The sequence below is a fragment of the Artemia franciscana genome, chromosome 1 (genome assembly GCF_032884065.1).
Source record: "Artemia franciscana chromosome 1, ASM3288406v1, whole genome shotgun sequence".
Classification (NCBI taxonomy): Eukaryota; Metazoa; Arthropoda; class Branchiopoda; order Anostraca; family Artemiidae; genus Artemia; species Artemia franciscana.
The window spans coordinates 55,349,119-55,362,078 of record NC_088863.1 but is presented as its reverse complement, the minus strand read 5'-3'; the positions used below and the strand labels follow the sequence as shown (position 1 = coordinate 55,362,078).

General features: G+C 34.0%; 1 protein-coding gene across 2 annotated transcripts in view; it reads right to left on the bottom strand.

The window, feature by feature from the left end:
• LOC136031474 (striatin-interacting protein 1-like) overlaps window positions 1-12,960 on the bottom strand; it is a 60,230-nt gene that overhangs the window by 46,589 nt on the left and 681 nt on the right. For both annotated transcript variants that reach the window (XM_065711106.1, XM_065711115.1), the window contains exons 2-3: window positions 4,073-4,189; window positions 1,745-1,906 (exon numbers count right to left, since the gene is read on the bottom strand). In XM_065711106.1, the coding sequence (XP_065567178.1) occupies window positions 1,745-1,906; window positions 4,073-4,189 (279 nt within the window). The remainder of the gene's footprint in view (window positions 1-1,744; window positions 1,907-4,072; window positions 4,190-12,960) is intronic.

Sequence of the window (12,960 nt, the reverse complement as noted above, 5' to 3'; positions counted from 1 at the left end):
AGTCGTTTTGACCACAAATTTCCAATCCCAGATTTTTCCAGTTTTTGGAATATTTCAGTACCTGGGACCAAAATGGGCTGGTAATAGTTTCCAGGTCAGTATAATATGAATAAAATAACCTAACCTATGGATTGATGAATGGATGGGTATAGAGTTCCTTATGTAAAATGTAATCTTAAGTAAGTTCCTTATTCACAATAAACACACGTAAAAAACAGCTGGTAATCTTCTAGACTTTAGATTATTGAGCCTAAAAAAAACACACGAAATAACGAGGTATCTTAATACTCCATGCTAAATTCAGTTCATTTAGTATTCACCTCATACAAGACTCAAGTCATACAAATTCCCATCCAGCAAAACTCAACCTACATAGAAATCAGTCCACGAAAAATTCATCAATTAGAAATCCAAAATTTATTAATTAGATGACTAATCATTGGATGACAGGCAATGGAAACAGAAAACAACAGAGCCCCCTTGTTTGAAAACTGCTCACAATAAATGGATGTAGAAAGTACGGGAAAGAGGGGGGATTGTAAGTGGCTATACATCTCTTCACTTTTTGCGTGATTGCAAAATAAATTGTCGTAAGTACGGTCATCGTTGACTCCTACATAGTTGACATTGCTATTACCATCACACAATCATTTAAAACATTGCAAAAGGCTCCTCTTATGTGTTGTGGCCAATAGCCCTTCCGCCTGATTATCAGTTTTGAATTTGTTAACAAAAACAAATGCCATAAATGTGCATTTCAGCGTTCATTTTTAATCTATAATATAATGTGGGTTGGAAAGCAACCAGCGTCTCATTCGATAAGACTAAAATTCACTCTTTACTTTCTGTCATAATAGATGAACTGAAATTCTGCAAAAAGTTCGTTTCTCTATTGAAAATAAAACTGTATGACTGGCTCAGAAACTATCGGTAGAAGTGATCCAAGCTACACTGTCTAAACACCTACTTCTGATTTCACAACCAGTCCAGAAATTCGTTACAGAATTTAGTTCTGTTCCTAAAAATTTAGCAGAATAAAAACCTTTCTTTATACAATTCCCATAATACACGGAAAATATCCAAGAGTCTAAACTTTAAGGCAAGAGTTTATAAATGGTTACTTTTGTGAATATTAAACTCGATTCCATTGATTAAGTTTAAATTCGACTGTTCCTTGGATAGGCTTAAAGCACGGTGATTAGTAAAATAAACAGACTTACAAAACTCGGTTAAGGCTCACGGTTACGCCACAAAGGCCATCACCATAATACGTCAGCTTAAAGTTGGGTCATGGATTAAGAATGTTATCGACCACTCGTTCCTTACATTTATGCGTGTCTTTTTGAGCCCCCCCCCCCAAAAAAAAAAACAAGTTCTAGGCTACGGACTATACATGCGCTCATCAAGTAAAACAAAAAAGAGAAATAGAGTGCCCAAAATCATAGCCAACAAGCCCGAAAAGGTCATTACGGTCATCTCCTTCCCCGAATCTTGGACCAACCTGACACTAAAAGGGACAAGTAAGCCAATTTTCAACCACTGGGGGAGAGGGTTCAAATATACAGAAAAAACTGTTTAGGACGCAATTTGTTAAGTGCGTATGGAGGGGAAGGGTACTTCGGGTATTCTCAGAAAGAATTCCATCAGCCAAGCTTGTCTTAAGGTATATTAATATTAAAAACTAAAAACCAAACATAGCTACTAAAGAAGGCAAAGATTCTAACAAGAAAAAAAAAATTCGGACCTGTGCAATATAAAGAACAGCCCTAGCTGCTTTCATTCTCAGCAATTTGCTTGTAAGTTCCAGCCTATCAGACAACTTCATGAGAATTGTTTTTCTAGTATTAGGTGATGCTGTCATCCATTGTAAGGTCATACCAAATTCTGTCATTGTTTCTTCAAACGCCTAAAAAAAAGGACTGAGAAACAAGCATATATACATGACTTTGTTTGGGAGGGTTGAGAGGGCGGAAATTTTAAAAATGCTCGCAAATTATATGAATAATTGAATTAATTATTAATACTTCACGAAGGGAGGAGGAGGCAGTCTTTTGGTAAAAGACTGAATTAAGAAAGTTGATCTTTCGGATGCAATAGAATTGTCTGAACTAGCAGGATTAAACTAATTTTTTTCATAATGCCAATTTTCGTTTGAGAGACTGGACTTTAAATATACATGTATTTTCTATTTAATGTTACTGGTTATTGCAAGTGTTCTAAAAGCACTTCAACCAATTTAGACATTAGTGTGATGTTCATCATTGGTTTGACGTTTCAAATATTCGTTGAAGTCTATAAATATTGGGTTGAAGTCTTAACACATATTTCAGAGGTATTAATTGAGGTTGCATACCGAAACTAGATTTCCTAGAGACCTCTCATGCCGCACAGGACATATCACTGGCATACCTTATCTAAATATGTTTTGTTTACCATTTTCATAAAATTTATGTTTTTGGATACACAGTATCGGGGGGCAGGGGTCTTATTTCCTGCAAAATGGGATCATCAATGGCATTTCTTTTTCTGTGTTCTATCGAGCATGACCAAAATAACAAGCCCCCTGTTTCACATCAAAAGCAGAATAATTTTAATGGAAAACAGTAAATATCTAAAACTTAAAATCACGTAAATTTATAGTTTGGTTTTCAGTTGAAGTGTTGAGTTATAGCTTGTTTTTACACAAGAATTCTTGTTTCAATCCAAATGATTTAATTGGGCGTTTAATAAATTCAGTCTTAGAAATTTCGAAATGATCTATAAGACTATTGTTACCCCGTGCATGGAGTATAGTTCTTCAATGTGGTACCCATCAAATAAATCATATTAATCCTTGGTAAAAATAAATAAATTCAAAGACATGCATCTTAGTTTGTCCTGTACCGTAAGCATTTACCATATCAGGCATGGACAGAAGTACTAGAATTACCAACCTTGGAATTCAATGGGAATCGATGTGACATTATTAATACCTACTGTATTGTTCATGATATCCCCTATGTAAACCCAGTTAGTTTGAATTTTCAAGGTCACGCAACACATCAGCACATGCATCAAATTTACCCCTCAGAGCCTTAAAAACACGCAGGAGTTTTAAGTTTTGTTAATAGGTAAGGTGCACCAGACTTGGAGCACCTTACCAGACGACCCTGTTATCCTAATCTTCTAATCAATTTCACGATTTGTAATTGTGAAATACTTAAACCTATGGTGAAAAAATAGTATGCCTTCTTTGGGGCTTCCAGTATGAGTTTTATAGATTAAGGCAAGCTGCTCTCAGACGATTTATTAATGCAAAGAAAAGATGTATCAATACGTTAAATACTTCTTAAAAATCTTTTCCCGTTCCTCATAGCTCAGTAGTACGAATTAAAGGAGCTCTCACAAGTTGGTCTGATTACGTTTCATAAGATCTCAGAGATTACAAACTACTCTACCAGCTACTGTTTCTGACAGAACCATCTGCACATATTTAAGATATACATGACTCTAATTTTGCAATTTAGAAAATTATTTCCAGTTATGACAGACAATATCCTCTCTTATTGTTGGGAATGGGAAGCACCCATTCCCATGGAAGTATTTCAGGAACTTTACTAATATGAACTACTACCAGATGTACATGCAAAACGAGATTGTGATATCCTTAGCAATTGCATGAATGATTTAAACAATAATTGAAAAATTGAATTCCAAAACAAATTTGTGAATTTTTTAGTGGGGCTAGAGCTATTGTAACCCTTTCTTTTTGCACATAAAATTCCTTCAGGAGGCCTAAAATTTACAATTCTAACTTATTGCTTTTTAATATGTATTCGTGTAATTCTTGTAGCTTCAACTTTTTCGCTCAACAGTATTATATAAATGTAAGCACAAACTACAGGAAAGTGAAGAGCAGTTAGAACCAAATTGGGTTATTAACCCCCCTCACACATACATGCTGTGCCTTGATCCACCACTTTTAGGGTACATTATGAATTTACTGGACAAGATTTTTCCTTATCAAAGAAATAAAAACATCACATATAATGTGCATAAACCTTAGATAACAGGATAATTTTTTTTTGCATACCTTCAGATTCAGTTGAAACTCAGGGACTTCTGTATATGTATAAAGTTCTGCAATTTCATTCGCATATGAATCTGAGTCATCATATACAAAATCAATATCTGGACAATCAGATCCACACTAAAAAGAAAAACATAATAACAAAAACTAATGCTTGAAAACGAGCATAAGTAATTGCACTGAGGGAAATACCAAAAAGATCAAAATTCTTTTATACATTCGAACAATCTATAAAAGTAAATATATCAAAAACCAGAGAATTTCTTCAAGGCAGGGAAGGAATTTCCCTTCCCCTGTTTGGTTCAATATCCTGACATCCTTTGCCTCCCCTTGGCTAATTGTATGAATAAAAGCCAAAGAGTTAGTGGCCATACAATTAGTGTTGCATAATCTTACACTTTCATATACAAAATATTGGCAAGATCATATCATGTTTTTATTATGTAAGCAAGAGTCCAAGATTCACTTTTTCCCTTTAATTAAATTAAAATAACTATGTCCCTAAGATATTAGCAAGCTCATACCATGTTTTTATTATGTAAGGAAGAGTCCTAGTATTCCATTTTTTCATTTAATTAAATTAGAAAAAACAATGCTTCTAAAATAAAATTAAAGAACAAGAGTTAAGCTGAAAACAAAGAGGTATTCGGTATTATGATGAGGGATACTCCCTTTCCCCTGTTTGAGCTATGTTTTCATGGTATTTAACTGAAAGAATTAACGAGCAACAACAAATGTAATTAATGGGTAGCTACAAGTATTTTACTTATCAATTACCTCTGAAATACTTAAACTGTGAACTTTTTTTCAAAGCAAATGTTTATAGATAAGCTCCTACATTCCTGTGCCATCTGAAATATACTTTTCATTCCAATAAAATTACCTTTGTGTTTTGGCAATCATTATTTAAGCATCAGGGGAGGGAAGTCGAGCTTTGGTGTAAAGAGGACAAAGTTGAGGAGGGACATTGCTCCTTATATACGGAATAATTTCTGTTTTTTTTATTATATTTCATTTTCATTTGAACAGTTTTTTAAATCTGATTTATATCTACTTTTAGTATCATATCTAAGGTTACTCTCATGGGTATAAATTGCTATGGGCCAGGGAGGAGTGACTGCCCCCTAGACCTCAGATCCCTCTTCCCCTCAAGCTGAAATTTAGTGTCGTCAAAAATTTTGTTATAATTCAAGCATCCACAGAAACAGATCAGTTTTCTTCAGTATGTCTATAGCTTTATCCCTTTGGTACATTATAGCTCATTTTTTACTTCAACATTTTTCACTTTATAAATCGGTTCTAACTTAACCCCCTCCCCCAAGGATTTTAACAAAATTACGTCCCTGGTTACTATACCTACAAGGAGGAAGAGCCCCTCTCCCCCCTCAAACACCGCTTTTACATTTTGAAGAACAGCGCAGAGCTTTTGAAGATTATTTTCTTGAACGAAATATTGTCTCAGGAAAAGAAAGGAGTTCCCTCCCCCCAGCAGTCTTACATCCCTCTTCATGCTACATTCATCTATTCATATATTCTTACAACCAAACAAAGATTAAAAATGAAATCATCCTGCTTGTTCTATTGACCTGAAGTTTGAAAATATGGAACAAGTTTTTTATTTCGATCTCTAAATCCGAGGTTTACGCACTCAACTCCCAAGTTATCCCATCTTATAAAAGAATCAGTTGGCAATACCATGCTAACTGTATGCAAATACATCATACTCTATACCTTTTAGTTTTGTTAGAAAGGTGTTCTATAATAATGGTTCCTTTTTATGGACAGCATGCTTGTTTAGAGATAAATAGTATACTGCGTACCGATACTGCCTCTAAGATTGGGAGGTTATATAAATACCCTTTAAATAGTTCTCAGAATTTTCAGTTGATATCGTTTTGACCCTTTCTGAGTTGAAATTCTTGTTTTGCACCAAAAACAATGGTAGAAAGCACTACTTTCCTTTGCTTCAATCCTTTTGCTATGGCGCAAAGAGAGAATGTTAGAATGAGTTGAATTGGAGAGATTAATCTTTAGCATCATTACAACTAGTACCTTTCGGGCATGTTTTCCACCCTATTTGGGAGACTAAGCAAATTCACACTGGCTCACAACCTTTAGTGGGTAGTTTTAAACCTAATGAAGGTTACATTTTTAGAGTCAAAATGGGGAATCGATTTCTTTATCTATAAATTAGTACCAAAACTCCTTTTTCGGAGCTGGTTATTATTAGCATAAGCTCCTCTTTACACACTAGTATTTTATTTTCTTTTTAAGTTAAAACTTCAATAAAAGCAAGAAGCATGTTGTCAAGTTCAAGTTCCATTTATTTCCATAAAATAAAAATAACAAAAACAATATCCCAAAAGGCTCAGTTATTTGTGAAACATCATAGAATAAATAAATAATATTAACACTTGGCATAAACATACTAAACGTCTAAATATAAATCCATAGGGAAAAGAAATTATCTCAACGACAGTCCTCACGAAACAGCAACCCTCCTATCATCCGAAAACAACAAAAAAAAATTCAAAATTCTCTACGTCAACGCCAACGCCAACAAAACAATAACCCCAAAAAAATTAAACCATACAACAACTAAAAATTATCTGATTCGAACTCCCTTAGTTCGTCTGAATGAACCAAGGGAGTAGCCGAAATCATCACATCCTCCCAGTTTTGAACTGTGTACAAATTTATTTCCCTACTAGCTTAAGTAGTCAAGAAAAGCGACATGGGATATCTCTCTGGAAGTATTGATATGCTAACAAAGATAGAGACACAACATAAATATCTTTGATCTTAAGGAGGTCAACAGGAGTGTGTGTAGTTGACTGGAGAACTCTTGCTGCTTTCTCCCCAATATGGTGAATAGGAGCAAGTACCAAAGAAAATGTAGACATCCATACAGACGAACAGTAATATGAGAGAGAGATATATAAGGTAAATGAGATAAGCACGAATGAGAGACAAACATAAAAGATTGAGGATAGAAAAAGGAAATAAATGCTTTAATTTTCGGATGATTCCAAGTCCACGGGAAATTTTCACTCTTATTATTTGAACATGCCACTTAAACGACAAATTTTCAGCCAAAAGAACTCCCAGGAATCACACATGTCAGTCAGGAGGGCGACTTATGGAGGCTCTTGGTGTAGGAAAATCAGTAATTGTGGGGTAGCATACATCTATAGAAGCAAAAATAAGAAGGTACAATTTTTTTAAAATTTAAAACTAGTTGATTTATGTCAAACCAATTGAGTATCTTCTCAGTCGTTGCTTGAAGCTTTAGAATAAGGGATGATTCATCCGGAGCCGTAGCACCTAGAGCAGTGTAATCTGCAAATGCTATCAATTCTTCTTGACTATCAGATATGAATGCAAACATAGTCTGAGAGTAAAATTTATGACATAACCCCCAGCAAAAATTGGTAATTGGGGTGGAAAAAGTCGGTAGAGATTAGGGTGTAAAATTCGGTAGGGTGTTAAATAGTCGGTAGAGGGAAAAACTTCCACATAGATGAGGAAGAGGATTGACCAAAAAATTAAACCTTGGTGTACTCCACATTTCATTTGGAACTTGTTTGTCTGTCTTTTCCATGGCGATAGATCTGTCAGTGAGGTATGAAGAGAACCAACACAATGCTTCCCCATGCATACCATGATGAGAAAGTTTAGCAAAGACGATCTTGTGTGTAAGGCTGTCAGAAGTTTTCTTTACATCAAGAACAATGGCTACAGGAATAAAATTAGAACCTAAAGTCTATTACAAGCATGTTTTGTAGAATACTTTGTGTGAAACTCAAACTGATGCTGATGGAAAAAAATAGCTTCAAGAAATCTCTCCAGAGGTTTAAGCATTTCCCTTTCAAATATCCTAGAGAACACTGACAAAAGAGAGATTGGCCCATAATTCCCAGGATCCACACGGTCACCTCTGTAAAAAGAGAGCTATGACATGCGCCAATTTAAGATGCTGGTGAAATACTTCTAGTTGAAATGATCTATTAATTAAATGGCAAATTGGGGTGACAGTTGAGGGAAGGTTATGTTTAATTACTTTAGCAGAAATTTTGTCAAAACCTGCTGAAGAATTTTTTAAAGACAAAACAATATTTCTAATTTCCTGCAGTGTTAACTCCTCAAGAACCATTGATTTCAAGCACAAGGAGCCTAGGAACTGCTTCCAAGACTATGACACAGAGCAATAAGAAACGCTATTGGCAGTTTCTTTTCCCTATCTCTGCAATGAATTTGTTCATATGATGTTGTACTTGGCCTTTTTTGTGATATGTTGATTGGCTACAATGAGGAAGCCAACTAACTTCCTTAATCACGACCCACGTCTGCTGTATATTTTTACTGCAATCAAAAAATCTCTTAGTAAAATATACTGTTTTTGCTGTGCAAATAATTGATTTCAGCATATTATGGTATAAGTTAAATGCTTCTAACTTAGCATCACTCAGTCTATATAGTAGTTTCCATGAATCCACGGTTTCATGGATTTCACGCCTTGATATACATTATACTGTTTATCAAAATGTAATTTTAATGAGCAATGAGTAAAACATGAAGAATGTATGTGTTATTGCCTCAATACTCATAGTTCTTATTGGTTATTTGCATCCATTTTTCCCAAGTTTATGATGACTGTGCAGAAATTACTATAGTAAAACTGCTAGTAAACCATATTCACAAAAATTTAAGACAGTTAATTTTTGATTGTTCCTGTTGATAATTTGCTCTCACCTGGAACAGTAAATTTAATTTTTATTAAATATTTTTAACTCTTTATTAGATCTGGAACAAAATTATATTCTCATTTTATTTCATAATCGTAAATACAAAGATTTCACAATGGCAAATACTGCTCAAGCAGTAAAGAACAGAACATGATACAGCATCTTCTGCACAAGAAATGAGTTAAGAAAAGTGGCCTAGTTAAAAACATACCAATCAATATTAAATCAATTCTTCCCAAACTATATATCCAACTAGCACTGATCAAAAACAATCAAATTAATTAAAACTTAATAATAAATAAATCTATTAGTGCTGTCTTTTACATGATAATGAAAAATATAATGGAGTGAAAAATTAAATAAATGAAGAAACTAAATGCTAAAAAATGTCGCCAATTCAGTGTTACTTTTATTGCTAACTTATCATGAAATCTTGACCACTTTTTGATGGGTTTTGTATAAATAATTTTTTAAAGACAGGCATTTTGGTGCCAATTAGTAATATACAGTAGAAACTTTGAATATCTGAAATTGTCCTTCTTAATTGTTGTGGTATCCCTGTCTGGCAGTACTTTGTCTTTGCACTGAACGGGTTCCTTGGCACATTAAAACAATTAGACATTTATCCAATGATAAGAGACTTCTGGTCTGCTGGACATTGAATATTAATTTAAAATGATTTGCAAATGCAGATAACAATAAGAATAAGCATGTTTATGTGATAAACCTTAAAAACATGCTGCATGTTATAAATTCAGACTTTTGTCATTTAATTAGCCTAGTTTGTTCTATTCTTATACAAATCCATGTCCTAGGATTGTATATAAGACCATAAAAGAATTGTCATTTAAAAAGGAAACAATTGGCTTACTATATTTGAAAAGAGTAGGATATAAAAAGACATCAAGTAGCATCTTCATCATCTCCCTACCTCAGTTATGGAATTTCAAATATATTCACCATTGGACTTATTACAAAACGCTTTAATAACTAAATTTTATTGTAAATTCTTGTTTTTTTTTGTAAAAAAAAACAAACAGGTTTTCTACTGTTTGGTTCAATGGAATCTAGTTTTGTTGCAATTTTTGGTAAAATTCTAGCTTAGCTGCTTTTTTGTTATCTTGGACAGGGGCTAGGTTACAAAAACGAAACTTTCAGTAGTGACTCCAGGGCCAAAAACATACTCTTGGAAGGTATTGACAAGCTTCCACGTTAACCCCCCTCTGATTTCTAAGTCTAAGAAATTTGCCTACTTGACAAGTTATAGTAATTGAAATTTTTATAATCAACATTTTATTTTATTTACCAATTACCAATTTGTTGTTTGTTTTTTTAGTTCTGAAAATACAATTCTTGTAATTTGAGTAGAATTTTAGGCCATATCAATGGATTTTTTCTAAATTTAGGAAATGTATCTGCAGATCTTTGAAACCTCATAAATTGGGATTGAGCAAAGTTGTGAAGCTGAAAACAGATTTCTTGTACTTCATTTAAGCAGAAAGTCTGCTAAGTTTTGCTTGGTTTTGCTATCGTAATACAAAGATTTTGAAAGGTTATCAAAGGCCACTGCCCTCTAGAGTGGGAAGGGGTGGAGGTAAGTACTTGAAAATACCTCCCTTGGAAATTCTTTAGTCTGTAGACCCTAGGCAATGCCTTCCCCGAGTAAGTTTTTGGCCTTGGAGTCATTACTAAAAGTTTCATTTGCCTAACCAAACCACTTTCCAAGGTAGCAAAAAGTAGCTAAACTAGAATTTACCCAACATTTACCATAGTATTTCAAATAATTTTCAAAACTTTATAACAATGGAAAGAAATATGGTAATCTGATTAACTGAAACATACTGGATGTCATGAAGTAAAAATTTAATTGTTTTGATGTTTTCTTTTGGTTTTTACACATTGTTATGACCAAACATGGAAAAAGTTCCAAAGCTGCCTGTAGCAGAATTTGACAGAATTCCAAAACCTGCCAACAGTTTAGCAGCACAACTTGTGTTTTAACAGCTTTTCTTTGAGCAAAAAGCGATTTCATATGTTAAAATGATAATTTCAGACAAAATCTGTCAACAAATTTGAAAACTGCCAAGTAGCATTGCTACTTTGCTACCCTGCTCTTTGCACAGCGGAATATGACTATGTATAGGACCATCAGAAGAGGAAAAAAGCAGCTAAGAAATTGGAAAACAGCCTAAAATAAGATTATAATGGTACTACTTTTATCTTATTAGTTTGCTTCCTTCAGTACAGCCCTGACTCTTCATTGTTACCAAGGTCAGTGTTCTTTGGAGGGGGAAAGGTGGAAGGATGTACTTTAAAATACCTTTCCAGGAGACCCTTAGGGTTGAACATTCCCTTCTGAGTTTTATTCACTTTCCTAAACTATATCCCAAGATTAACAGCAGCCATCAACTGGGAGGGTATAAAGAGGGAAGGTTTGAACAGACTAGGATAAAGGAGGAGCATGACTGTGTTGGCATATGACAGCTTGGTGCCATGCTCAGCTACTAGTAGTAGTAAAGCTTTACCCACATCCCTCAGAGAGAAATTCTAGATAATTCATCCCCCCCCCCTGCTAACTAAAAAACCAAAAAAAGAACAGTACCTGATCTCTACCTGATCTTTCTCAATTTAAAGGAAATGTTAATCTAGTGACACTATTTTTACTCTCTTTTCTGAACTAATTACTATAGGCCTAAGCTTAATAGCAAACTTTTTTTCTTCATTGTTATCAAATATTTCATATTCACTAGATCTTCAGAGTTGCTTCCAGTAGGTGACACAACCTCCCTATTTCACGGGTATCTTGACCTCATCAAACAAAACTAATAGGCTACTACATATTTCATAATCATATCCCCATCAAGACCCTTGTAATGGGCTACTTATCTTTTTATAATCATATCCAATCAAGGCCCTTGCCACCCAGTGCTTAATTTGGAATGTGCATGTACATGTGCATAGCACATGTGAGGGATGGGTCTACAGACTAAATTATGGATGAAGGCCTATATAGCACACTGGACATAAGGAAACATGTTAAGAAAACAATTCTCACTTCATAATATACAAAATAATCATAGTTAACACATTTTGCATGAGGGTAACCTTTATATTTACTTATTTCATTGTTTTACATATTTTCAAACCAATTTCAGAATTTTTTTGTTTATTCTCTAAGTCTATCTTTTTTGGGTCCCATTTGTTCCAGCAAAAATTTGAAAACTCAGAAAATACTAACCAAATCCATGCTTTTTTCAGAAATTTTATAAAAGAAGTGTATAAGAATGAAATAAGAGAAGATAAATTTCTTGCTATCTCAGGATTTCTTGCTATCTCAGAAAGGGGTTAGGCTAGGAAAATGAAACTTTCAGGAATTGGTCTACATGCTAAAGTATGTCCTGGGAAGGTATTTTGAAGTACTTACCTCTACTCATTTTACCTCTAGAAGGCCCTGACCTTTGATGACCTTCAAAAATATGTGTGTCATGAAAGTAAAACCTTGCAAAATAGATCTTCTGCTTGAATGAAGTACAACAAAATTATTTTCAGCTTCACAACTTTGCTCAATCCCAATTTATAAGGTTTTAAATATATGCAAATACATTTCCTAAATTAAAAAAAACATTGATATCACTCAGAATTTTACTCAAATAACAGGAATTACACTTTCAGAACTAAAGGCAGAGAAAAAGCAACTGGTAACTGAAAATTAAGGTAAAATGGGTAAAATTCTAGTTAATTGACTTCTTGCTATCTCAGAAAGGGTTTAGGTTAGGAAAATGAAACTTTCAGGGATGGGTGTACAGGCTAAAGCATGTCCTGGGAAGGTATTTTAAAGTACCCACCTCCACTCCTTCTCCCTCTAAAGGGCCCTGAAATTTGCCTACATGACAGGTCTATACCTATTGAAATTTTGACAAAAAAAACATTTTACCTTAATTTTCAGTTACTAGTTGCTTTTTCTCTGCCTTTAGTTCTGAAAATGCAATTCCTGTTATTTGAGTAGAATTTTGAGCCATATTAATGTTGTTTTTTTTTCAAAATTTAGGAAATGTATTTGCATATCTTTAAAAACTTATAAAATGGAATTGAGCAAAGTTATGAAGCTGAAAACAATTTTGTTGTATTTCAATTAAGCAGAAGATC